Source organism: Saccopteryx bilineata, chromosome 9 (genome assembly GCF_036850765.1).
Source record: "Saccopteryx bilineata isolate mSacBil1 chromosome 9, mSacBil1_pri_phased_curated, whole genome shotgun sequence".
Classification (NCBI taxonomy): domain Eukaryota; kingdom Metazoa; phylum Chordata; class Mammalia; order Chiroptera; family Emballonuridae; genus Saccopteryx; species Saccopteryx bilineata.
The window spans coordinates 23,518,784-23,546,504 of record NC_089498.1 but is presented as its reverse complement, the minus strand read 5'-3'; the positions used below and the strand labels follow the sequence as shown (position 1 = coordinate 23,546,504).

Sequence of the window (27,721 nt, the reverse complement as noted above, 5' to 3'; positions counted from 1 at the left end):
AGCCATGTGAAGGGCACAGAGCAGGCACTAAGCAAATGTTCTCTAGCATAAGAATTGGTGGTAGCGACCACCCTGGAGAGGCCACTGCTATCTCCAGGGAAGGAAGGAGATATAAAAAGGAGAAAGAAATAAAACCCAGCCATACTTGTAAAACAAATGTCTAGTCACACCCAGGGTCAGGGCGCCCTGCTGGGGCTCCTACCTTGCCCCCATGTCGCCCGTGTTCAACATGAGGATGCGCCGCGTGGCTTGTGTCTGATACACGACGGGCCCGAAGGAGATATGCTGCTGGTCCAGGGAGATCTCCAGGGCCTGGCAGCAGCCGCTGAACAGGAAGAGGGGGCGCAGCAGCCCCATGCTCTCCATGAACACCTCCTCGGTGAAGGGAGGGACACGCTTCTTCGGGGCGAAGATGACTTCCAGCTTACAGACTTCCTTGGGCTTCAGAGTGATGTTGCTGAATGGTATCAGAGTGATGACCTGGACAAGATGACAGCGAGGCTCAGCTCAGCGGCTGACGGCAGCTGACCCTGGAGGCCAGGCTGCTGGGGCTGTAACAGCCCGGGGTGGAGGGGGGCAGACCTCACTCCTGCTCTCTCTTCCCAGCCGTTTCCTTTGACAAGTTACTTCAACTTCCTGTGACACACTCAGATTGGCTGCTTCAAACGTGTGCCGCATAATGGACTGATAGGCATTCAGTCAATGTTAATTCTCTCTCCAGCCCCCTGCAGATAACCCCTACTCTGTGGCTGAGGAGACAGCAAGAGGAAATAAAAGCACTCAGCGCTCTGGGGCTCCCTGTGCACACTTCCCAGTGTGCTGGTGACAATGCAGATTCCTGGGTCCTGCCCCGGGCCCACTGGACCAGCGTCCTTGGAGAAGCTTGGAACCTGCGTTTTCAAAAGTGCCCTGGTGACTCACGTATTCTGACATCTCAGAACCATTGTTTGAATCTGTATGGCCCCCCTCTCCTGGGAAAGGCAAACTACTCTGCTTGAGGAAGCCAAACCCCTTTGCAGCCTTGAGCTCCCTTTGGTACCGAGTACCAAGGACCGAGCAGGCACCAGCGAGTGGGCTGAGGCAGCAGGGCTGAGAAGCCCGGGAGCAAAGCGGTCCTAGAGCTTTCTCAAAACACAGTGATGCCGGAGTCGAGCCCTGGGTGATGGAGTCAGCACAGGCCACTCCGGCAGCTCGAGTCTGATCAGCCAGAGAGGCAGAGTGGGTATGGCCAAACTGGTAGGGGCCCTGACCCACTGCAACCGAGGCCTTTACTTTGAATGAATGAGGAATGCGAAGCAACAAGTTTGCCCTCTTTCTCTGGATGGCAAAGTGGGCAGCACGGGGTCCTGGGCTGATGTACCCAGAGGGTCTCTGACTTTGGCTGGCCTCTCACCGCCAGTGTTCCTGTGTCCTGCATCCCCAGACGGTCCATGGTGCTCCTGCCACACCGAATCACATCTGGGTTTCAAAAGCACCAACTCTTTCCAGCCAACACGCCTCTGTCTGCCAGTAACACGCTCCCTGGGAGGGACCCCTTCACCTGGAATGCTCAGTGCAGGCCTCTCTGCCCTGGGAGGGACCCCTTCACCTGGAACGCTCAGTGCAGGCCTCTCTGCCCTGGGAGGGACCCCTTCACCTGGAACGCTCAGTGCAGGCCTCTCTGCCCTGGGAGGGCCCCCTTCACCTGGAACGCTCAGTGCAGGCCTCTCTGCCCTGGGAGGCCTCCCGTGGCCCCGCGCAGACCTTCGAGCAGCCTCCTCCTCATCCCGGGGGCAGTAATTAGGGTTAGATGAGGTCACGAGAGAGGGACCCTCCTTATGGGACTAGAGACACCAGGCAGCCCAGTCTTGCTCGCTCTCTGCTGTCTGTGCACACGGCGAGAAGGTGGCCACTTAGGAGCCCGGAGAGCCCTCACCAGAAACAGACCATGCTGGCAGCGAGAGCTCAGTCCTCCAGAACTGTGAGAAAGAAACGGCTGCTGTTTAAGCTACCCCCTTCTATAGTACTTTGTTATGGCAGCCCAAGCTGACTAAGACACAGCCTTGTTTTTAGCACCTAGCACGTATTCTGAGTGAGTAAATGTAAAAATGCAGGGACTAAAGGGGATGGCTAAGTTCACTCTTGGAATGAAGCACATGTGGTCCATTTTCCAGAGGCCATTCAAACACAGGGGGCTGTAAGATGGGGAGCAGGCAGCAGGGATGGTAACCTCTCTGTCCTGGGGGCCTTGGGAACAAGCAGCATCTTTCACACAGCCGATGGGGGTGTCAAGGGGGACAGACAACCTTTCAGGGCTCTGGGTATTGGTGATGGGTGTTGAAACACTCGCTCTTTTCCATCTAACAAGCCCTCTTCTAGGAATCTGTCTTAGCAGAGCTAAGGGGATGCACACAGAGCTTTGGTTACATGGACGTTACATTGTTTATACAACAAAAAGTTAGAAACACCGGAAATGAGCAGAAATAGACAACTGGTCTGTCTGGGCATTGAAGGACCCCTGAAATGTTTGTGATACGTTACTAGATGGTTTCAAAACAATATGAGCATTGTAATTCTATTTTTGTAAAAAAATATTTATGTAGGAAAAACAATGGAAAGACAGGCACCAAAATGTTAAGTGATTATATCTGGGCATGAGATTATGGGCAAAATGTTTTCCTTTAGGATGTTCCATACTTTTCAGATTTTCTACAGTGAAGATTCATGTGTACCCATTAGAATCCACTGACTCCCACCGGGCCCAGCTGTCTCTGCTTCAAGGTGCGAACCTTTTGAGGTGTGCAGCCTCTCTGAGCCTTGGTTTCCCTTACAGGTGACCCGAGAGCGATGGAAGCACGAATCCCGGGCCATTTCTGTGCAGAGGACTGGAGGTGGCCCGTGCAAAGCAGAGGGAAGGTTTTGGCACACTGGAGGCGGGGGACCGGGAGCTGCTGGCATCGCTAGCGTGGTTGGTTATGGCGTCGGGAAGCACGAGGAGGCCCCCAGGGGCTCCGGGCACTGACCTTAGGTTCCTGGAGTTCTGGAGTCGAGAACAGGATCGACTGGCTAAATGTGAACTGGGCTTCGCTGTTGTTCATGATGGAAACTGTTTTTTTCACAACCTGTCCTGGCAGGACAGCTCCTAATTTCACAATCTTATTGGCTGGATCTAGGACTAAAATCTGTGGGACAAGAAAGAGAACAGGGCGGCAGGCTTGGTCAGTTCATGAGAAAAAGAAATGTCACGTGCCTACCCTGGGGCACCGAGGGCGGTCCCTCACTCTCAGGGTCCTGCATTCTTCACAGGAGATGAGCATTCACTCACCCAATAAACACTTAGGCGCATAGAACGCCCACCTAACAACAACCACATATGTAGTTACAAGTGGGTTAAGAGGTGCGGAGGGAGAGCTGGGGTACCTGGAGAGTACATTACAGGGGGCTGAGATGGACTTCGGGTCTGGAGACACCCCCCCGGGGGGCATATTCACACTGAGCTGAAGGAAGGGAAGGAAGGGGAGCGTCTAGTCAGTTGGATCCTGCAGGTGCGGGGAGGGGTTGGAGAGTGTGTGTGGGGCGGGCAAGGCCCTGAGCTGGAGGGAATGGCTCAGTCAAAGCCTGTGACTGGGAGACAGTGGAGGCTTGAGAAGGTTCAGTGTGGAGGCATGGCCAGATTTTATTCTGGAAGGAGTGGGAAGCCAGTGGAGCATGGAGTGACCCAAGGTGTACTTTGTGAGAGAGCCCGGCTTCCTCCTCTGTGGAGATGGACAGGAAGAGGGCATGAGGGGAAGCCGTGAGGTGCGGGAGATGAGGGTGATTGATCTGAACTGGAATGGTGGCGGCAGAGGTGGAGAGGTGAATACAGTTCAAAGTCCTCATCTACTGAACACAGCGTTGGCCTGGATCAGATGAAGGCCATGCTGGGCCTGGCCCTCCAGGAAGGCACTGACCCCCACTGAGTAGCACCCGCTGGTCACTGCCATTTGGTCAGTCACTGAACGGCGCTCTCGCCCTCCAACTATCTTTATATCTAGCCCACATGTTTCCATTTTGCCGCCAAAAGCAAGAGTCTCTAGTGTCAGCCTGTGAGCTCTTGGATGTCAGAAAACACATTTAAGTCACCTCTGGATTTTCCCAAAGTACCTAATACATAATGGGTGCTGAATGAGTGAATGAAAGAATGGACAAATAAATGAACCAGTGACGTCAGAAGGGACCCTTGTCACTGGCTAGGGTACAGACACACCAGGTGGCATCGTCCTGTCGTTCCACTGGCTTGATGGGAAGGCTGCCAGGAACACACTCCTGCATTTCTCTTTGCTGCTGAATGTCCCATGCATTCCTGAGAATCTTGGAAGATCTTTAGTCATTCAAAACCTCCTATTAAATGCAACTACTCCCACTAGAAGACACTTTGTTCCCCGAAACTGGGAAGAGAGGGATTAGTAGAAAGACAGGACTGTTCCTTTCCTATTAGGGGGACCTGGTAAGAAGGAATGCCCTCAGGGAAATCTCATCCCGGGTGCTAAGGACAGATGTTCTGTAACTAAAACATATGTCTGCAAACATTGCTTAAAAGAAATCTTGCCTATTCAACCTGAAAACAAAACCTAAAGTGAGAGGAAGAGGACATGCATGGTCCTGCATCTGATAGTCTCAAACTTTCCTGAGAAACAGAAGGTTTCTCCAGTGCCTGCAGTCACTGCTTGTACCCTTTGATACAGTCGAGTTTGGTATTGAGTTAGGTCTACAATTCACTTGAGTCTGATTTGACATCCCCCTCAGTGGGACAGCTGCCCTCTGGTAGAGCAGCTCGGGGCGGGATATGTGTGGAGCGGAGGAAGGGTTTGGGCATTGGTGGGCCGAAGCGACAGGGAGAGGCAGGAAGGAGGGTGCCAGTCGAGGGGCTCCCAGACATCTTACCTTCAATTCGGTGCCTTTTCCTTTGATTTCAACTACTTGTTTGGAGAGCCCATTGATTTCAAAGGGGATGAGTTCTCGATAACTGATACTTTTTCGAGGATAAAAGGTGATTGGAATCTCCATTGTCCTTCCTGGCTTTATCACATCAACATGGAAGTTCACCTCGAGGTGGGGGGTATTTGCGTACAGACAATCTATGCTGGAGAAAATCAGGGGGGAGGTGCGTGAGCCCTGAGAAGGCTGACCCAGCTGGACTGATTCGGTCCCCCTGTCCCTCTGAGCTTGGTCCTGATGGAGTTCCTGCCCGGCTGTCCTACGGTCACAGGGCTGAAGGGCTGGAAGGGACCCCAGCCATGATCCAGCCCACGTTTTTCTGGGCACAGTCAAGTTACTTACCTCAGATCACACCCTGAGATCCTGGCAAAAGCAGGCCTCAGACCCAACGTCCCATGACCCCTTTGCCCAGTGACCTTCTCACTCTGTCCAGCCTCTCTTTCTTGAGAGCACAGTTCCTGGTTTGTACCTCTCACAGGAAGGAAGTGCTTCCTCAAGTAACTGGGTGGCAGAGAGCGTGGACAGGAGGATGTGTTCTGGGGTCAGACAGGAGGAGTTTGGACCCAGGCTCTATCAGCAACTACCATGTGAACTTACAAAAGTTACTTAGCCTGTTTGGGTCTCAGTTTCCTTATCTGTGAACTGGGGGAAGGTGGTGGTAGCTCCTGCACAAGGTTGTTGTGAGGATTAAATGAGATAAAGTGACTGAAGCAGTGAAAGCTGGAGGACCCAGGAGGAGCTGGCTGCAGACTCTCCTGGAGGCTCTGGAGGCCCGCTTACCTCAAGGCCGTTTCCTCCTTGTTGGTGATGACCAGGGTTTGTTTGCAGGGGGGCATCCCGGGTTGGTAGATGAAGCAGGCCCCAAAGTTGTGGCTGGTGAAGGAGAAATGGACAGCGGGGCTCACAGCACAGCCTGCGATGCTGCACGTAAATGTTGGGCCGTGGCTTATCTGCGGGGAGGAAACGGCAGGGGGAGTGTGATCAGGAGACATGGGAGGGAAGGGTCCTTAAGTCCTCAGGGGAAGGAGGGAGGCAGTTGAATGTTTTAAAAAATCCAGCTCCCAGGGCTCCAGGTGCAGAGATTGTGACTCATAGGTTAGAAGTCTGTTTATTGAAGAAAAGCAAGCTGGGCTGCTCTGCAGTCAGACCCTACACTGCCTCTAGCTGTGCTCCCGGAGGTGATTCCTCTGGAAGGCAGAGGGGCGTGGCAGACACTTAGTTACTGCCGACATCTGATCCCAGGGCTTCCTTATTATCAGGGCTCTGACTGCTTGTGCCCAGTGAAAATACTTGTAAAAATTAAGTTTATTGATGTAACATTAGTTAATAACATGAGATAAATTTCAGGTGGACAACTTTATAGTATGACACCTGTGTCCTCTCTGGCGTGTTCCCCACCTAAGTTTCGTCTCCTCTGTCACCTCGTATTTGACCCCTTTACCCTCTTCATCTCCCCCCCACTCCCTTCCCCTCTGGCAAGCCCCATTCTGTTCTCTGTATCGATAAACCTACTTTTTGTAGGTATGTTTGTTTTGTTAGATTATTTGTTGTTTTTGTTTTCTATTCTACATACCAGTGAGATCATGTGGTACCTACGTGTCCCTCAATGGATGACTGGATAAAGAAGACATGGCACATATATATACACAGTGGAATACTACTCAGACATAAAAAGATGAAATGTTGCCATTTATAACAACAGGATGGATCTGGAGCGTATTATGCTAAGTCAGGTGGAACAGGATAAGAACTGTATGATTTCCCATCCTGCCTTGCAGCTAAGGGTGGCCACCAGACACAGTTCTGTCCTCAGGATGTAAACAAAAGGTGCCCTGTGGTGAATAAAGAGTCAAAGCCTTGCTGGGAAAGCATCCTGCCGTCAGGTTCTTCCCCTCATTCCCACGCTGGCGCGCAGGCGCAGGGCGGCAGGAGGGACGGTCATCTTGTGACCAGGAGATGACAGGAATGAGGCCAAAGGCCCATATGCCAAGGCGGGAAAGGTTAATTTTGAGAGTTCTGAAAGAGTTGATTTTGATAGTTTTTGCCGGTGTCCTCACTGCCATAGAGCAGCTCTTCAGAGGTCCTTCTCTGCCATCCCTGTTTGTATCGCAATTCCTTGGCTTTTCACGCAGTAACTTACCTTGGAAAATGTTGTATATATTCTCTCTCTCTCCGCTTCCATTCTATCTCCCTTACTTATTTTAATGGCCGCATGATAGGCCAGTGCATGGCTGCTCAACTGCTTTTCACCTGACACCCACTCACCAGGACCTCGGTGGAGGCCGTGAATGGAGACCGTGGGGCCGTCTCCAGCCCAGCCACGCTCCGCTCCGGGTACTTCAGGGAGGGCGGAGAGGACCAGAAACTCCCTGGAGCATGGCTTTTCCGGGACAGCGCTGGAAGTGCTTTCAGTGTGGCACCGCGTTCCACGGTCTCACCTTGATTCTCAGTTCCAGGCCCTTCAGGACACATTTCTTAAGAGGCTGGAAAGACAGGAGGGCAGGCGCGCTCTGCCCCACATCCACACTGCCGTCTGCGGGTGAAAACTCCAGGTACTGCAGCAGGGCTTTGGGGCCAGAGAGCTCGACTTGGAAGTTGAAGTTGAACTTTCCAGTGTTGATGAAGGTGAATTCACACTGGACACATTCATTAAACTCCACCTGAGAGACCGAGAAAAGGACAGTATGTTGAGTAAATGCAAACCATGGTTCACTCCTCTGGGATCAGGACATGTGATGTGCTGGGGGAAACATCCCTGGGGAAATAGGAATGAAAGATGATGTTATTGAGGTAAGTATCGTTAGATTTATGTGGCCAGGTATTCCAGCAAGAGCTACTAAGTGTTGGGGGTCCCTCATATCTAAAGAGTTAGATGACAGTCTAATTCGTAACCTTCCCTTGGTAGCCAAACATCCTTTCCTGTGTGTTTAACATAAGCGTTCTCCCCCTTCCCTACCATCTCTCCATCCCCTGAAAAATAAAATAAGAAAAGCGTTCACATCAAAACCATACACATCCTGGGGAGGGAGCTGCTCTGTTCTCCTGACCTCCCTGGCATTTGATTTTTTAAAAATATTTTTTTTTTGTATTTTTCTGAAGTGAGAAGCGGTGGGGAGGCAGACAGACAGACTCCCACATGTGCCTGATCGGGATCCACCCTGCATGCCCACCAGGGGGCGATGGTTGGCCCCTCTGGGGTGTTGCTCTGCTGCAATCAGAGCCATTCTAGCGCCTGAGGCAGAGGCCCTGGCATTTGAAAAAGAGAGATTCAGCTGGTATTTGCTGGTACTACCTTTCCCAGCCAGCATTGAAACCGAGAGAGAGCAAGGCCCTCTCACACCTTTACCTCGTAGAAGTTGACAGTGGTAGTCTGACTGGGAGTCAAGAGAGAGACTGAGCCAGTCCTGTCTTTGCACTTGACCTCTGCATTCATAGTGTAGCCCTCAGCCTTGACATTTAAGGTCAAAGGGTAGACTTTCTTTTTCACATTGCAGATCAAATTAAAATTCACATCTCCTTCCTGCTTCGGTGTGAAGAAAATATCAATCGGCAACCTGGTTGGGGAAGAAGACAACAGACTAGGTCACTAGGCCGCATGGTAAGACCTGCTAAAGGATGTGAGCCCAATGGGTCAGCACATACATTATGAGGAAAAGGCATTATAGCTCCAAATTAAGCTGAATTGTGAAGGTTTTCTGGGCAAGGCAGGGCGTTGCTTTATGGATTCACAAATATAGTAGACATTAAGAAAAAGAATATACATAAGAGAAAATATTGGAAACAAGGACTTAAATCCCCAAAGCTCCACAATTCATCGGGAAAATGAACAAGAGGGAGTAAGGAGTACAGAGGTGGAATTGTTGCTATCTAACTTCGGAGTTGGAAGACTATAAACGGGGCACGCTAAGGGAAACCTATTCTGGCTGGCAGGCCCTGCACTCCACCCTGCCGGGAGGATGCAGTCCTGGAGGCCTTCCCATTTCTTTACCTGGACATCGGTGGGAGCCAGCCTTCCATGGGACATACGACCAGGCTGTCATTGAAACCTTCAGAATATCGGGAGTTGTCCTGGAAGGCAAAGTTGAACCCCTGCTCCTCCCTGTTGATGAGCTGCACGGTCTCCCTGGCCTCGTGGCCTGCGGAGGAAACGGCACCCTCAGTGGGGGCCCGGGCCTGCTTCTCAGCGGCTCGGCAGACCCCGCTCTGCAGGCAAGGGGCACCTTCTTCCAAGCCATTCTCCAGCTTTTCTTTCCTCTTCCAAGCTCCCCAGCCTTTCACTACCGCCCCTTTTCCCCTTTAGCTCTGCAAGTGACCCTCTCTCCTGCAGGGATTCCCGCTCTTACTCTAGAACTGACTCCATCGGTTGCCTGCTTCTGCGAGGTGGCACATCTGCCTCCATCACAGCTCTCCTGGGATTCTGGTGACACTATCTTCCCTCCTGGTCCCTTCAGACCCATTGCCTTCTGGCGTTTTATTAATGGGGCTTCCTCTTCCCTTTTAGGCCCCTTAACCCTGCTCGTGTCTTTAGAAGTCACCCCTGCATCCTGAAGGCCCTCACTAATATATCTGCTATCACTATTTCACTCTTTCTTACTTTCCTTGACTATTGTAGAGCATTTATTTTTCCACATACATTTTCAAATCATTTTATCCAATTCTCCCTCACTCCCGCAATCCTTTGGGATTAAGGTTACCAGATGAAGCAAATAATTTTTTAATATAAATATGGCCCAACTATCACATGCGACATGCTTATGCTGACATATGTATTCTAAAATTTATTCACCGTTCTCTGAAATTCAAATTTAACTACTGTATGTGTCTGTATTCTACCTGGTAACCTTAGCTGGGGTTCTAAATGGAACTTGATTAAATCTGCGTTTACTTTTGGGAGACTCGACAAATATTTAGCTATTCTCTGGGGGCATTTTAACAAGATTTTATAGTTTTCTTCAGATAGTCCTGTGCTTTCTTGTTATGTTGCTCTTTAGATATTACATAGGTTTTGTCAATACTAAATAGAATTCTTTGTTTCTGTATCTCGGTGCCCTCTGCGAAAAGAAAGAGAAACCATTGATTTCTGCATTCGTGGCTCACACCCAGCCACCAGCTCGCTTATCTTGTCGATTTAGGGTTTGTTTTGCTTTCCTCTAGAGCCTCTTGAAGTTCTCTCTGTCCGAAGTTCTCTCTGTCCGATGTTGTCAACCACAGAAAAATGAGGTAGTTTGTCTCTTTTCCCCCAATGTTTATGCTAATTACCTAATTTTCTTGTTTTATTGTATTTGCTAAAGTCACTAAGAAAATGTTCAATAATAATAGTGGTAACGAGCAGCCTTGCCTAATTCCTGACTTTAACTGATGTGGTTTTAGTGGTTTATTATAAGATAACATTTGCCTCTTGATTTTGGATAACATATTTTTCCTGGAAATACATTTTTATTTTTTTTACTATTTTATTGAATTTGTTAGGTTGACACTGGTTTGCAAAACTGTGCAGGTTTTAAGGTGCACAGCTCAGCAAACCCCCATCTGCCCACTGCATCGGGCACCCTCTGCTCCTAGCCATGACTCTAGTGATTTCCTCTGTTCCTTTTTTCCTGTTAGAGTTTTTTTTGTTGAGAATGTCTGCTGAACTTTAGCAATGACTTTTCAGTATGTATTAATATGACATGGTTGTTCTTCTTTAAACCGTTAATGTGATGATTATATCGAAATGCACCACCCTTGTGTTCCTAGATTAAATTCTGTTATTATTCTTGCTGTTAATATTTTTATGATACACTGCTCACTTATTTTTGAAAACCTATTAAACATTATTATTTCCTCCTGCCTACTTAGACGTATCAGTATAAGAAATGCATGGAAATACTACATACCAAAGTGTTAACACTAGTTTTCTTTGAAGGAAAGGGAAGGATGAGATAGGATGGGTGGGGAGAGATTATTTAATCTTTCCTTATACAGCACTCCATTGATTGTCTTATTACTTTTATGAATAAAAAATTACTCAAAACTCTTCTGGCTTTAGTTGCATTTTACACACACACACGCAGCCATGCACACAGACACACGCACACAGAGACTTAACACATCCCTGTGATAGTCATAGGGTTATAAGGGACCTAGCAATCACTTCCTTTATTTCCTTCAGGTCTCTGCTCAAATGTCACCTTCCCATGGCCAACAGGCATTCTTTTTTCTAACCTGCTTTATTCTCCTCTGGAACACTCATCAACACCTGACGTGTTATATATTTTGCTTTTTTAGTTTTTGGGGGTCTGCTTCCTATTTGTAGAATATCACCATCATGGGGGGGGGACTTGAGCCCTATCCCTGGCATCCCCCGCTCACAGAAACATGCCCAGGTCACACAGGGGCTTGATCATGTTTGTTGAACCAGATGAATGCACGAAAGGATGGCAGAGAAATCTGACTACTGTGGCAAATACCAAGATACCAGCAAATGCAGCTCACAATCTGGGGTACCAGGCAGTGGGATGGGGCTGACAGGAGGCTCTGGAGGTGGAGATCGTCGTCCAGACCCTAGAGGAATCTCGCAGGTAGACTCTGCAGCAAGGCTCCCTCATTTCCTCTGGTTATTGGGGTATGCGTTTAGAAGGTACTTGACGGAAATCGGATTGAGAGGTAAATATTTTGTGGCTTTGTGAGCAGTGAGAAAGGCCATCAGACATGCTTCTAGAAGGCACCGGGGGAAGTCCCCGCCCAAGTCTGCTCCTGGAGCTCATTGCTGGGTTGGTCCCACTTCCCTCCGCTGTAGGTCATGCCAGCTCTGAATGTAAGCCGGCAGGGCAGCCTTACCAATGAGGAGACAGCTGAGGTTGACGTGGGACTTGTTTAGAATGATGAGCGGGTCAGAGGCTTTGCCGACCAGCAGGAAAGGGACTGTGATGTTGTGTTCGGGGATCGAGAAAGTCCAGAATGCTTCTGTGATGTTCAGATGGACAGGCGTGTACTGGAACGCAATCTAAGAAGACAGTGGGACAGAGCGCTGAGAGGCCCTGTGGCTTACTCACTTCATGTGCCCGTAGAGGCTTGTCAGCGCTGGGGTTCTGATGGCTGACATTGCTACCTTTCTACCCTCTCCGAAAGGCATGTAACCGTTTGCCCTGTTTGCCCACAGGTCTAAGGGGCATCCACAGCCTCTGTTGGCAGGGCAGCCATATTTCACGCCAATCCTGTGTATGGCATGTACAAATGGAGAGATTCAGATAAAAATTTGGAATTTTGACTTTCCCCCAAAAGTTTGGGTAGGTTGGCAACCCTGGGCCCACTTGTCTGTGTGGTGGCATCTACCAGAGAAGCACGGTGCCCAGCCAGCTCTGGAGCCCAGCATTCCCTGCATGGTCCCCTCGGCCTGCCTCACTCATTTGTATGGCCTTCCCGGAGGCATGTGTATTTGGAATTTCTGTTTCACAGACTTATTTCAACCTCTGAGATCCTCTGCAGGATGTGCAGCACCTGGGGCCTACACATCTTTTTGGGCCAGTGAGTTCATACTTCTCTAAGCCTGGCCCCTTCACCTACATCACCGTGGAAACAGTGGGACTAAGATATGGAACATGACTCCGTTTTCTCTTTTGCCCCTTGGCCTGGCCAAGTGAAAACACATCTGTGTCTTTTCATTGCTGTCCATCCCATGGACAAAAACAACACTGTCCCGTAGTGTCCAGGTATTGATGGACAGCTCCCCTTCCCTGCTTTAATAATCTCCGTTTTCAAAACTCCAAATACTGGAGATCTGCTTCTTCATGACCAACCAAGAGAGCTCAGGTCTGCTCATCCATGAGGATTGCCTAATGTGTATAGTAGCCACTCAAGAAACACGTGTTGATGGACGCCCCATTAGGCTGTTCTCCCGAACTCCATCTCTGGTCCACGGCCCACCTGCCATGCAGACAGGGATGGAGTGATTAAAGCCCTGGCTTGAGTGGTCCTCATTCACACACAAACCTCGGCTTTCTTCTCAGGGGCGATGCAGCCCTTCTCTGTAAGGCATGTGAAGGCTGAAGGGTTCTGGAGACTTTCGATTTCTTCAGAGATCCAGCTGAAGGAGTAGGTGCTAGCGGTTGGGTTCAGGATTGTAAAAGTCCTGGCCGAGGGGGAAGAATTCATAGCAGAGAGTGAGGGGCGGGGGGTGAGGATTAAGAGAAACTTTCTTAGGGCCTGACCTCGCACGTCCCCCCTACGGGTGGGTATTGGAGCTGTTCCAGATACTTTGTTACTGTAGAAATGAAAACTACATCTCACTTGGGGGTCCAAAGTATGGCTGGAGCTCTGGACTTTGCAGTAATAATAGTGATGTCAAGGGTCCATCTGTCCTAGCGATCCTCTATGGTCAAGGTCATGCTCAGGGATTACATTTTAAAGCTTTCTAAATTTCCCCCAGTGTCAAAACGAAGGAGACAGAGTTCAGCTTTCTTACTGTAGCAGCTCTCTCTAGTCAGCCCCCAAGGGTATCAAGCCTGCTTCTGGGAACCCATGTAGCTCCATTCTCGGAATTTTTCCTCTGGGTTCTTTGGGAGGATTGACTGATACAAACTCAACTGATGCAAACCTAAGCAACTCACCGGAGATTCTTCCCTCCTATGCCCACACTGGTGAACTCGATCACCTGGGTGTCCGGGCACAGAGCCCCACCCCCGGGCCCTCGGAGATCGGGGTTGCGCCGATGCCCGGTGATGTAGTCCGAGACTTTCAGGTCGAAATGGCAGATGGGCAAGCAGCTTCGCCCTTTCGCTGACAGCACTGGGCCTTGCTCTCCAGGTGGCAGGTTGGGAATCCTGAGAGGGTAAAGTTATTTCTATTTACTTTTTAGCTTTAATCAATTGTTGCTTTCTTAGTTGGTTGGAGTTGAAAATTACGTTTACTAAAATGCGAGCTCCACGAGAGCAGAGGCCGAGTCCGTCTTGGTCAGCAACATAACCTTGGTGCCTTGAACAGAACATGACGCATAGGGGGTGTTCACTGATCAACGGCTGAGTGGATGAATGCGTGAGTGGGCTGAGTACGAGGAGCCTGAATTCTGGTCCCTTCTGTGTGCCTTGGTATGGCCTCAAGTTATGTCCTCCATCGGAGGTGAGGAAACCTGCCTGCTGTAAAATGAGCAGAGGCTTTCCCTCTGGGCCCTTGTGGGCATCTAGTGGGATATGAAGATATCCCACCGATGCAGGAATCCTAGAAAAGTATCCTGAGCTCCCAGGAGAAAGTGAACTGAACGTGACTTCCAGCCCCAGGTCTGAGTTCAGGTGGCCCAGGTGCAGGATGGTCCCTGCAGGGTGATGGCAGGGTCTCTGGGAGGCTCTTGTGGCTCAGATAGGTCTCTGTCCCATTCAGCCGTGGCTCACTGGAATTCCTCTGTAAGGTGAGTGTTCTCCATGGAGCATTCCTGGGAGTGGGTACCACGTCGGGGACTTTCACTGCCTGGGGTTATTGGGTTGGCTGCTCTCTAACTGGGTCCGGGCCCCATCTCCTCCTTGCTTCCCAGGCACCAGGTCTACCACCTGCACCATCAGCACCACCTAATGTTTGTTGTGCTTATTTTGTGCCAGGCACTGCTCTACGCCTCACTGAATCACCTCATTCCGTATTAACAACAGCTCTGCAAGGTGTGTACCGTTATTTGCATTTTACAGAGCAGGAAGCCTCATGTCAGGAAAGGAACAAGAACGCCTTCCCAAGTTCATGCTTGTCCCGGGACTGGAACCCACCCGGCTGCCAACTATTCTGTTGCCCTGTGGACTTTCGTATGTGGCCGGGAAGCGAGAGGTGGGCCAGAGGAAGAGTCTAGAGAGGGTTGATGAGCAACACAAAAGGCCAATTCTCCTTGTTCTCCAAAGGGTGGCCCCCGAGAATCTTTCCAAAGTGAAATGTGGCAAATTGGGGCCATGGCGGGGTCTCAGGTTGGGTGAATGGAGGTCGTGGTGGGAGAGAAGGACAGGAGTGGCAGAGCTTTGTTCTGGGGGCACATCTGCTTACTGGCAGACAAGTCTGCTCTCGAAGTCTCCAACCTCCAACGGGGAGAATTTCACTTTGATCTTCTCGGTCTTGCCCACGGGCACAATGCCCGACACGGGCTCCACAGAGAAGGACTGCGGGGGAGATCCGTTCCAGGCGTCCATGGCGCTGTCCGGCGTGCTGCCCGTGAGCTGTGTGCCCTGGCTCAGCTGATCTTTTTGAGAGGAACCTGCGGGCAGACAGAGAGCCAGTGATACTCTGCATTTGCATTGGGAGGACGAGGAGAAGGCAGCCCACTCGCAGGCCCTTAGGGACCCTCTGTGGGGTCTGTGAGCTCGTCTCTTCTGGCAGATCTACTTAACTTTGGGCACTACGGGCAACGAATTGACTCAGCTCTCACAGGTGACCCATGAAAAATACTACAATTGATTCCATCAAGTTTTCAAATTTGTTCCCTTTTGGCTCAAGGGACTGGGTCAAGTAGATGTCTGTGAGTCTTTTACCTCAAAAATAATGGGCTGTGAACATCATTTTGGGAGAATCACTATTTTAAAGTAAGAGCTCACAATCTGGGGGCCCGTGGCTAAGGGCCCGTTCGGAAGTTCTGGGAATAAGCAAAATGAAGCAGTAACATGGACGTTTGCCTACTAAGTGCAGGGTCCCTTTGTAAGTAAGTGCTTCACGCGTATGAACAACAAATTGGGCCCGGTATGCAATCTGCTGGGGAGACAGCTCACAGCTCTCACCATTTTCTTCAAGGGTCTGCACTCTCCTAGAAGGTTAAGATCTAACAGAAAAGACTCCTAAGATCTGAGAGAGGGTGCTGGCCTCGCGGGGCTCTGGGCTCCAGGAGGGCAGAGGGCAGCTCTTGAGTTTCTCGGGCCCTTTCGGCTCTGCAGATGTCAGGAGGCCTCTGCTTTGCTCCTCTGTCGTCACTTTGGGGTGGGGGTGTGTGGGAGCAGTTTGCTTCTCCATGAAGAAGGCTCTTCTGCTAACTGGGGACTCAATTCAAACCCTGGGCTTTGCCTGTCACTGCGTTTACCTTGGTGATCTGGCATCACGAAGCCGACAGCCTTGGCCGTCTCTTCCAAGGTCCAGCTGAATTCCAGCTGCACGCTGCCTGTGTTAACCAGTTCCAACCTGCGAGCAGATCAGGGCACAGCTGTGAAAAACGTGCTGCAAATGACTGTCGTCCTGTCTGCACACCCACCGCCTACAGTTACTTTTAAGTCAAGTAAGTCATTTTGTTTTTGTTTTTTTACTTTCTTCAAAAGGCAAGGTTTTTTTTTTTGTTTTTTTTTTTTTGTATTTTTCCGAAGCTGGAAACGGGGAGGCAGTCAGACAGACGCCCGCATGTGCCCTACCGGGATCCACCCGGCACGCCCACCAGGGGGCGATGCTCTGCCCATCCCGGGCGACGCTCTGTTGCAACTAGAGCCACTCTAGCGCCTGAGGCAGAGGCCAAGGAGCCATCCCCAGCACCCGGGCCATCTTTGCTCCAATGGAGCTTTGCTGCGGGAGGGGAAGAGAGAGACAGAGAGGAAGGAGAGGGGGAGGGGTGGAGAAGCAGATGGGCGCTTCTCCTATGTGCCCTGGCCGGGAATCGAACCCGGGACTTCCACATGCCAGGCCGACGCTCTATCACTGAGCCAACTGGCCAGGGCCAAAAGGCAAGTTTTAAGCAATTTTATCTAAAAATCATGCATTTGATGTATCGATTATATTTCCTTCCAAAACACAAAATATAAACCTAACTATTAAAAGTGAAAATATCTAAATGTTTAGCCCTTAAAGTCATCCCGCATACCACTGGCACCCTATGCAATGAACTCCCAGCATGCATCATGGTAATCCTGAAAAATTCCCAGGAGAGAGGAAACAAAAATCTATTTCACATGACAGTACCTTCCTGGGGTGCAAATTCCATAGCCCCTTCCTCTCCTGAATCCCTTGCCACCAGAAACAATGTCCTTGTCCTCAGAAACCACCGGGCCTCTCCCGAGATGCTTTCCCTGGCTGAGACACAGACTCGTCTCACATTCTGAATCAGTGGAGCCTTTTCTTGCCTTAAATTTCCCTGCTCTGAGACACGAGGTGGGAGACAGAAGTCTTCTCGGAATCACTTTTAAATGTGATCATAGACAGTGACAGCAGAAGGATGAGGTCTTGATATAAGAAAAACGATTGTGTAAGAGAAGGAAGTAGACATGCTCTCCTGTTTTAGGGACCTAGTAGGAGCTGAGAGTTTAGGGGGAGCAGAGCTAGGTGGGTTTAGGGATTAGCTCTCCATTAGCCCATCCAGGTAGACCATGCCTGAAGTCAGTGCTTTGACTTTTAGGGCTTGTTTTTATTGTGTGAATTTATGAGTAGATTTATGAGTAGGATGAGTAGTGGTCTTCATCCTAAGGGAATTTTTATGAAGAGTCTTCATAAAAATAATTCTTGGTTTAGGAAAAGGGCCAGAGAGTCAGACTCTTTGGCTTTGCGTGTGGTACGTCTCTGCAGCAGCAAACACAGCCACTGGCAACACAGAGTGATGGGCATGGCTGTGGGCCGACAAAACCCTATTTACACAATAGGTGCCTGGCTGGTCCACGGGCCAGAGTTCCCTGCTCCCTGCCTTAGGTCTAGCGGGCACCAGCAGGAGATCCCACGTCTTTCCTTATGTCTTTTGGGGCTATGACAATTTGAGAGCACACTTTAAGTGCAACAAATGCAAAATGAATTGAACAAATAAATTACTGATTTTTATGAAGTAGAAATGTCCATGGTTGACATTTTTGTAATTCTCAAAGGTCAATCACAGACCTTCTCTTTTTTGTACATTGCTGTCTCTGCCTAGAAGGCCCTCTTTTCTTCCCTCGTCATTGTTTGTGCTCTAAAATTCAGCAGGGGTGTCACTTGGTCCAGTAGAAGACAGGGAAGTCTCCCCTGACACTGTCTCTCCCACATCTCAGTCTGCCTGAGGGACTCTAATTGCCTACACAGGACACCACGCTGTGACTGTTACTTCACCTATTTCCACCCATTCTCCTACCCCCAACTCAGGACCATGAACTTATTGAGAGCAGAGCCCACAGCACCCTTGTATCCCTGCATCTGAGTGTGTGTGAAGGATTAACATAACCCCTTTTCCTTCCAAGGATAAGTTTGACTTTTAATTAACTTTCTAGCTCAATTTCCCTGGAAAATAAAAGAGAAATGTCAGCTGTGTTATCAGGCAACACTGTCTATAGTAAAAAGTGATCTCTGTTTAGTGAACTGCATCTGGCCTGGAAGGAATTACGATTATCTTGAGGGAAGCTGTAGCTTTGGGGTTCTCTGAATATGGTGTCTCTTGTAACTAGGCATGTCCCCTCAGGGGTCCTGGAAGCTGTACCTATGGAGAGGGTCATGAGAAATGTTGGCTTCTGTTGGTCATGGGGTTTCTTAGCAAAGATGACCCCCATCCTCACTACAGTGGATGTTGTTTGAGCTGTCACCAGGGGCGTGGCAACAAGAATACTTTTTTGGGCGATGCTACGAATTGCTGCAAGGACTATTCCTATTGAAGCTGGTCGCCTAATGCCAGTTTCCTGGTGTATATCTTGATTTCAAGCGTAAACTTCAATTGCTTTGTGGGTCTGAATGTTTCATTGGACCCAAGCAGACACTCTGGTGCACGCTACACTGACGACGCCTGGTATGTGCTGTCCATAGACACCGAATAAATGTGTGACAAACAAGTGAGGCAACGATGAAACAAAAGAGTTTCTTTGACGAGTGCCGGGAGGCTTTTGATGACTCACTCAAACACTCGGGTCTGGTAAACCAGCGTTTCCTTAAAGCACATGTCGCTCGCCTGGCACTGGTACGAGGCGAAGTTGATGTTGGCACTGATCTGCAGCGGCAGCTCTCGGTAGTTTTCCTCCAGCACCGAGTGAGCAGGCTCGGGATCCGTCTCGATCACCTGTAACGGAGGCACCGTGTCCTCAGTGACGCAGAGCTGCTGCTCACGGGGACGTGGGGTAGGGGGCGATGGCAGTACACCAATCTACTAATGCGAATTAACACTGACTCAAGTTCGTAAACTCAAGTTCCAGGATGAAGGATTAAGGCCAACCTAAAATGGCTCATAAACGGAAAAGGAAACAAAAAGTTACTGAGGGCATTAGGATGACACAGACATCGTTTTGGGGTCAGACTCTAAAGATGGTAGAAGACAGGAAATCATAAAGATAGGAACAGATATTAATAAAATAGAAAATAAATCTAAAACAAAAAGGACCAACAAAGCCAAATGTTATTTGAAAAGACTTAAAAAACCTTTGGTGAGATGGATCAAGAAAAAAAAAAAAAGTAAAAATACAAATAACCAGTATCAGAAATGAAAAGAGGGATATTATTATCAATCCCACAGATTTAAACATATGATAAGAAAGTATTGTAAATCATTTTCTGAAAACTACATATGAAAACTTAGTTGAAAGGCAAATTCCTAGAAAAATAATTTAATAAAATTGACTCAAGAACAAATAAACTTCGACTCTCCCAAAATTCAACTATAACAGCCTATACTGTTGACAGGTAGCCCTACTGATAACATAAACAGTCAATTAACATATATTCTGTATGCTATATGTGGCCTAGACTGTATTCTTACGGCGAAGGTAGAGAGTGAGAAGAAAACGCTATCAGGAAGAAAAAGGTGGGAGGACCTGTTCAACTAGATATCAGGACTCAATCTAAAGCTCTCCCGACTCAGACGGGTGGTTCTACGGATGGTGGCATGCTCAGAAGTTCAGTTTGTCACTTTTGAAATCAGAGTCAAATGGAATGGGAACTTTTTCTTTTCTCCATAAAAGAAGGAAATGATGAGACATCACACGTGAGAGCAGCCGGCATCCAGGCTCTGTAGGCCTGGCTAGATTTGTGATTGAAGTCCCTACTCACTTTTCGTTTTGTAGCCAAGGCCCCGGGCGTGTTTTTGGGCACGTCCACCCACTTGACTGTGCGCATGCGGTCATCCCAGTCCGCAACCTGCTCCACGGGTTGCTGAAACATGATTCTGGAGAGCTTGCACTTGATTCCCATTTTCTTCAGGTTGATGGGCAGCTCTGACTTTATGGTCACCACTATGTCCTTTGCACACCCAGGGTGGAGGTGGCCGATCTGAGGAAGAGCCTGGTATTAGTATTTTTGGAAATTCAATCTTGAGGACTCTTGCTATCTGATGGTAGCATTTTAGAGAAGGGGTAGAGCCAAAAGTCTTGGCAAAAAAAAAAAAAAAGTATCATTCAAGGCTGATATGTAGATTGTCTTTAATATGTACAAAGTCTTATATATAGAAATATAATCATAAAAACAAGAGCAGCTAATGTTTATCATACTGTTACTTGCTTCAGGCACTATTCTAAACCTGTACACAATTCTACCAATCCCCATGACACCGCTTTGAGATATATAGCTATTTCCCCTCCTTTACAGACAAGGAAAATTATAACTTGCTCAAGGTCATACCATTAATAGCAGAAGAGCTGGACTCAGACCCAAGCAGTATGGGTCCAGACACCACACTCTTAAATTAACCAACTGTGTTTTTTAATCAATATGATCTATACAAATTATGGATAGATGTACATAGTACATCAGCCTAGCAACAGTCTTGGCAGACCTTACTTTCTGCTCTTAGATCAGAGGGGGGATGAACAGTGTCCTCCAATACTGGTCTGAGTGAGGTCCATCCTACCCATTAAAATGGACTGACAATCACTGGGTTTGGCTTAGGCCTAAGGGAGCTCAGAAAATAGTGAATGGCTTTCACTTACCTGTGGGGAAAAAGTAACTGTGGCTAAAAGGGGCCATTCAAACCGTACCACATTCCCTTGGCTGTGGTTGGTGACTGTGAAGCTCACATTATAGCTGTTTCCAACGTGGCAGTCCCCAAACTGAATGTGGTCCACCAGAGCAGCTGGGAATACAAGTAGAAGGCCAGTGAGTCCTCCATGGCCTCCTCCTAGGACTCCTACCCAGAGGAGACAGCACCCGAAGGACACTGGGCCTCACCCTCATGTCACCCCTCCCTCCTTGGATGGTTCTATTGGAAAAAACTAGAGTCCTGAGCAGTAAGCTTCCCCTCCTTGGGGAATCTATGTATCCATCCATCCATCTGTCCATCCATCCATTCATCCACCCATCCACCTATCCTTCATCCATTTGTCCATCCATCCATCCATCCTTAATCCATTCGTCCATCCATCAATACATCCATCCATCTATGCATCTGTCCATCTGTCCATTCATCTATCCATCTTGGCCCTTGCCTCCAAGAGAAAACATAGGTGTCTACTCCATTTGTTTGCTGAAACAATACTACTAAGGGTTAGGGTTTGCTGGAGTAAATATAGGAGACCCCGTTAAATTTGAATTACAGATAAACTATGAGTAATATTTAAATTTTTTTTGTGTGTGTGTGACACAGAGAGAAACAGAGAGAGGGACAGATAGGGACAAGACAGATAAGAAGGGAGAGAGATGAGAAGCTTCAATTCCTCATTGCCACTCCTTTGCTGTTCATTGATTACTTTCTCATATGTGCCTTGACCGGGGGCTACATTAGAGTGAGTGATACCTTGTGACCTTGGGCTTCAAGCCAGAAACCTTTGGGCTCAAGCCAGAGACCATGGGTCATGTCTATGATCCTATGCTCAAGCCAGCGACCTTGCACTCAAGCTGGTGAGCCTGCGCTCAAGTCAGATAAGCTGACACTCAAGCTGGAGACCTCAGGGTTTCGAACCTGAGTCCTCTGTATCCCAGTCTGATACAGTCCTCTGTATCCACTGCGCCACCGCCTGGTCAGGCAACTATGAGTAATATTTAATATAAATATGTCCTATGCAATATTTTGGGACACACAAACTAAAAAATAATTTATCATTTATCCAAAATTCACATTTAATGAGGACTCTTGTATTCTGATTTTCTAAATGTGGCAAGCCCATTAGAATTATGAAATTTGATTTCTGAACTAGGGCTCACTTCTGGCTCCTGCTTGACTTCTGATAAGAGAGATGTCACCCTGCAGCCACAGCCAGGGGTGAGGAGTGTTGGTTTTTACCCATGTTATGTAGACTGTGCAATGCTACATTCCAGGACTAGAACGAAGCTCCTAGGAAAACGGTGAACCTGTATTTATAACTCACTTTGTAGCAATCCGGCATACAATTAGGGTGCTTAGCAAATGTGTTTTGAGAATAATGATAAAGTGAGTTTTTCCTACCCCAAAGCCTATAGTCAGCCAAACAAAGCGGCAGCACTTGATAGACTGCAGAACAGGGTGTCTTAAGCTTTAACACACACACACAAATCACCTAGAAATCTTGTTAAAATGCAGATTTGGATTCAGTATGTCTGAGATGCTGGGGTAGGGTCTGAAATTCTCATTCCTAAGGAGCTCTCAGGTAATGCTGACGCTGTCAGTTTCTCAGTGCATTTGAGTATGAGGCTGGGGAGAAGGACGCCTGGGAGGAGGCATTAACTATGCCTGCCTAGTTAAACAAACCCACCATCTTGAGGACACATGGTTCAGATGAAACAGACAAACGGCAATGTACGCCAGCTAATAGATATAAACAGGGAAATCCAGAGAGACGTGTATTCACTTTTTAGCTAATCAGGAATTTGAATTTTGAATTTTGTCGATTAGATGAACTTGAATTTGAGCTCACACTGTGAGCCCCCGAAGGGCAGAGACCCTGATTACCCTTAGGAAGTCCTGGGCTCAGTGTAGTGCCTGGCACATGCACAGACTCTGTAAGTGTTCCTTGAGCAAACGCAGGGATGAGAGCAGTGATGGAGCCAGGCACAAAAGAGCGTGCAGTGATGGGGAGGAGATGCAGTCCTAAATTCCCAGGGAGCCGGCTAATCTGTTATTTAAATTTCACTCTCAATGAAAATGACCCAAGAGCCAACCAGTTGTCAACAGCTCACTGCCGCTTCTCCCACCTGCCACCAAGTCTTCCATAGATTTTGCCTCGGTGACCTCGAAGAGATCTGAGGCCTCCTGGCTGGTGGAGACCCCCAGCCCGTGGACGTTGTCCAAGGTGATGTCGTCCTCGTAGCCCTCTCCCACCATGTGGATGATTGTGTCCTCATACTGATTGTTGACCACTGACAAGTGAATCGTGCCTGTCATTTTCCCAACCTTTTGGGCGTGGAAAACAACATCAAATTCAGCTGTGTCTCCAGGAGCAACAACCAGGGAAGCTGTGTGAGCTTTTTGTACTGCAAAGAGAAGAGAGAGGAATGATTAAGGATCAGTTAAAAAGTAAGATGCATCCATGGAGACCCTGACTCAAGGGAAAACAGCCCTAGTGTGAAAAGGAGCGTTGTTTACAGTGGCCGTTGGCGATAACACTGGGCATCCTGCTCTCTGTTGGTCCTGATTAGTCCTCCAACAAAAGCAGTTACTGGGTCCCATTGACCTTAGAAGTTCCTCTTCTTCAAGTTACCTTTCTCATGGGGCCTGTTTTCCTCTGTGATGTAGATGTAGGAGGTAGTGGGCCTCCCTTTCAGGGAGAAGACTCCCAGTTGGTCCTGCAGGTCGACATGCAGCTGGAGAAGGAAGGCAGGACTGGTGTTACACTGACAAACTGCTCCTGGGTTTGGGGGATAGAGGGAGCGACTGTGCTATTGGGGAAGTACCCAAAAAAGCCATCGTGACTGGTGCCAAATTTTTTGCTTCTTATTAAGAGGGAGATATAATAAATATTAGACTTAGAGAGAGAAAAAAGAAAATTTAGTTCAGCTCCTGTTATTGAAGTGAGGAGCAGGAGGCCCAGAGAATACAGGTGACTTTCCAGATCACCCAGCTAAGTAGTGTTAACATGGGGTTGCCAAAGCCTCTGTCACTGACAGAGGTAGTTGTAAATATACTCTAAACTAATGAAATGAAAATGAATATTTGTCATTCTAGGACGGGTTGCATGAATATGAGTTTCTAAAAACCAGTGTCTCCTGGGTGCCGGTACCTTAGCTGCCTGAGAGTCATGGGGAGTATCCTACCAAGATAAGAGTGGAAACCAAGCTGGGCATCCGACCTGCTTGGAGAGAAGGAGTGTTTTCCACCCACTGGAAGCCATAGATCTGATTTAAAAAACTAAAATCCTATACTGATATTAGGTATGAGATTTCAGCATTTTTAGAAGATGGTACTGCTGGCACCGCCATGAACATCGTGAACAAGATAGAACAATGGAAAAAGTGATGCACAAAATAGGAATAGCGACATCATATAGGAAGCACCTGAGATAAAAAAACAACAACACATGACATATTTAGAAATAATGTGAATAAGAAACCATTTGTAGGAATCATATGAAAAAATATTGATATAAAAGAACCAAGGCCCTGGCCGGTTGGCTCAGCGGTGGAGCGTCGGGCTGGCGTGCGGAGGACCCAGGTTCGATTCCCGGCCAGGGCACATAGGAGAGGCGCCCATTTGCTTCTCTACGCCCCCTCCTTCCTCTCTCTCTCTCTCTTCCCTTCCCGCAGCCAGGGCTCCATTGGAGCGGGGATGGCCCGGGCGCTGGGGATGGCTCCTTGGCCTCTGCCCCAGGCGCTGGAGTGGCTCCGGTTGTGGCAGAGCGACGCCCAGGGGGGGGGGGGAGAGCGTTGCCCCCTGGTGGGTAGAGCGTCGCCCCCTGGTGGGCGTGCCGAGTGGATCCCAGTTGGGCGCATGCGGGAGTCTGTCTGACTGTCTCTCCCCGTTTCCAGCTTCAGAGAAATACAAAATAAATAAATAAATAAAATAAAAAAGAACTAAATAAAGGGGTAGGAATCTTAAATGTTGTTCCTGGTGGAAAGCCTAAATACTCTAAGAGTAGAAATTCTTCCCAAAGGACTCATAGGATTTCCAGTGAAACTTCTGCAGAACATTATAAAATGATGTCTAAAGTTAATCCGAGAGACCTTATATGCAAAAACTGTTAAGCAAAGTTAGAAAAATGGGGAGCGGGTGGGCAGGAATTCACTAAAGTACATGCTAAAACATCTGTAATAACATAATAATTGAAACAACAGAGGGTAATGGTATACTTGGACTCAAGACAACAACAACAAAATGCAAGGCAACAACAAGAGCAACAACAATCAAATTCTAAAAGCATCAGAGAGCTAAGAAGATAATGAAGAGTAAGCAGACCCGGATTTGGGAGAATGTGGAAATCCAATAGGGCAGCCTAACTCTCTGGGCTGTTTTGATTGGGGGCACGGGCATTGGAAGAGGCAGATGGGAGGCTGAACTGTGCTTCTGATGGTCTCTTGGTGCTAAGAGGGCAAAAGTCCTGTGAAGGACGAGAATGCTTTATTTGCTCTACACTGGGACCCCAATGGTCTACACCAGTGGTCCCCAACTTCCGGGGCTGTGGACCAGTACTGGTCCGTGGGCCATTTGGTACCGGTCTGCAAAGAAAGAATAAATAACTTACATTATTTCCATTTTATTTATATTTAAGTCTGAACGATGTTTTATTTTTTAAAAATGACCAGATTCCCTCTTTACATCCGTCTAAGACTCACTCTTGACGCTTGCCTCAGTCACGTGATACATTTATCTGTCCCACCCTAAAGGCCGGTTCGTGAAAATATTTTCTGACATTAAACCGGTCTGTGGCCCAAAAAAGGTTGGGGACCACTGGTCTACACAATAAGACAAAAGGTAGGCTGGATCTAAGCCAGTTCTCTCAAGGGTAGCAATCTTGCCCTGAGTCATCTGTGTAATCCAGAAAAATTGCAAGCTCTAAAACCAGTTTAAGGTGGCCCCGATTTCCAATGCCAGGTAGAAGTGAATGAAAATTGTCTCTCAAGAAAAATAACATCGGCTCTGGCTGGTTGGCTCAGTGGTAGAGTGTCGGCCTGGCCTGCAGGAATCCCAGGTTCGATTTCCGGCCAGGGCACACAGGAGAAGCGCCCATCTGCTTCTCCACCCCTCCCTCTCTCCTTCCTCTCTGTCTCTCTCTTCCCCTCCTGCAGCCAAGGCTCCACTGGAGCAAAGTTTGCCCGGGAGCTGAGGATGGCTCTGTGGCCTCTGCCTCAGGCACTAGAATGGCTCTGATTGCGGCAGAGCGACGCCCCAGATGGGCAGAGCATCGCCCCTTGGTGGGCATGCCGGGTGGATCCCGGTCGGGCACATGCGGGCGTCTGTCTGACTGCCTCCCTGTTTCCAGCTTCGGAAAAATACCAAAAAAAAAAAAAAAAAAAAAGGAAAAAAAAAAAAGAAAAGTAACATCATCCTTAGTCTGATTATTTTAAAATAGCTTTTCAAATGTAACACCCAACACATGATCAAAGATGACAACATGGTAAAAAATGAGCAGAAATAGCAAATATCAGAAGCAGACCCACAGAAACTTCAGATTTTCGAATTATCAGGTATAGACTGCAATAAATAAATAAATAAATAAATAAATAAATAAAGGCTGTGATTACTGTACTCAAGAAATATAAAACTAAGTCTGATAATTTCAGCATAAAACTAGAAATGATAAAAAACTGATTATGTAGATTTGAAAAACAACCTAATAGAAATTCTAGAACTGAAAAATATAATAAGAACTTAATGGAAAGGTTAAAAGCAGATTAACTATAGTTAAAGGGAGAGTTCATAACCTGAAGAAAAGAAAGCTCAAAAGAAATTCTGCACAAGGAAATCCCGAGAAAAACGGGTGGAAATACAGCGAGGTTGCAAGACACAGAGGACATGGTGAAATGGACTTCTGTATGTTTAATTGACTTCCCAGAAGGAGAGATGGAACAGAATGGAAAAAAGCAATATTTAAAGACATGTCTAGGAACTTTCCAAAACCAATTTAAGATATCAATTGCAGAATCAAGAAATCTGATTTACTTATTTCTTATTTCACTCCGTATAATGTTATCAAGGTCCCACCATTTTGCTGTAAATGATCTGATGTCATCATTTCTTATGGCTGAGTAGTATTCCATAGTGTATATGAAATAAGTAAATCAGAAAAAAACAAGAACTACATGATTCCATACATTGGTGGAACATAAAAACGAGACTGAGAGACATGGACAAGAGAGTGGTGGTTACCAGGGGTGGGGGGAGGGAGAATGCAGGAGGGAGGGAGGAAGAGAGTTAGGGGGAGGGGGAGGGGCACAGAGAAAACTAGACAGAGGGTGACGGAGGACAATCTGACTCTGGGTGAGGGGTATGCAACATAATTTAATGACAAGATAACCTAGACATGTTTTCTTTGAATATATGTACCCTGAATTATTAATGTCATCCCATTAACATTAATAAAAATTTATAAAAAAAAAAAAAAGAAATCTGGTGAATTTCAAGAAGGATAAATGACAAGAACTCCATACCTAGACACGTAACAGGGAAGCAGCAGAAAACAAATACAGAGTGAAAATGTCAAACACAGTCACAGGGAAAAGATTACTTTAAAAGAACATTGAGACTTAAAGCTGGCATCTCAGCAGTAACAATGGAAAGCAGAATATTAAAAAAAAAATTAAAACAATTTAATTGCTGATCCAGAAGTCCCTACAGATGTTACAACTCTCACTCCTAATGAGGTTTCTTTTCCTTATTGTAAATGCAATGTTCATTGTATAAAAAAATAATGAAGACACTAAGAATACGCATAGCCCTACCCTCTAAGCATGGAGTATATCACTGGACACTGCCCCACACTGTAATTATTAGTGCACCGTGTAAGCTTCTTTCTGACACTCCTTGAGGGTAGAGACCATGCCTGATTTTCCTCTGCATGTCCCAGGT

The 27,721-nt window shown here is 47.7% G+C and overlaps 1 protein-coding gene across 2 annotated transcripts in view; it reads right to left on the bottom strand.

The window, feature by feature from the left end:
- HYDIN (HYDIN axonemal central pair apparatus protein) overlaps positions 1-27,721 on the bottom strand; it is a 365,754-nt gene that overhangs the window by 14,633 nt on the left and 323,400 nt on the right. For both annotated transcript variants that reach the window (XM_066243172.1, XM_066243173.1), the window contains exons 62-78: positions 23,421-23,523; positions 22,915-23,193; positions 20,739-20,881; positions 19,864-20,082; positions 18,720-18,880; positions 15,974-16,071; positions 14,953-15,160; positions 13,545-13,757; positions 12,928-13,066; positions 11,776-11,941; positions 8,945-9,092; positions 8,303-8,510; positions 7,395-7,616; positions 5,737-5,906; positions 4,903-5,101; positions 3,003-3,161; positions 203-480 (exon numbers count right to left, since the gene is read on the bottom strand). In XM_066243172.1, coding sequence (XP_066099269.1) covers positions 203-480; positions 3,003-3,161; positions 4,903-5,101; positions 5,737-5,906; positions 7,395-7,616; positions 8,303-8,510; positions 8,945-9,092; positions 11,776-11,941; positions 12,928-13,066; positions 13,545-13,757; positions 14,953-15,160; positions 15,974-16,071; positions 18,720-18,880; positions 19,864-20,082; positions 20,739-20,881; positions 22,915-23,193; positions 23,421-23,523 — 3,113 coding nt within the window. The remainder of the gene's footprint in view (positions 1-202; positions 481-3,002; positions 3,162-4,902; positions 5,102-5,736; positions 5,907-7,394; positions 7,617-8,302; positions 8,511-8,944; positions 9,093-11,775; positions 11,942-12,927; positions 13,067-13,544; positions 13,758-14,952; positions 15,161-15,973; positions 16,072-18,719; positions 18,881-19,863; positions 20,083-20,738; positions 20,882-22,914; positions 23,194-23,420; positions 23,524-27,721) is intronic.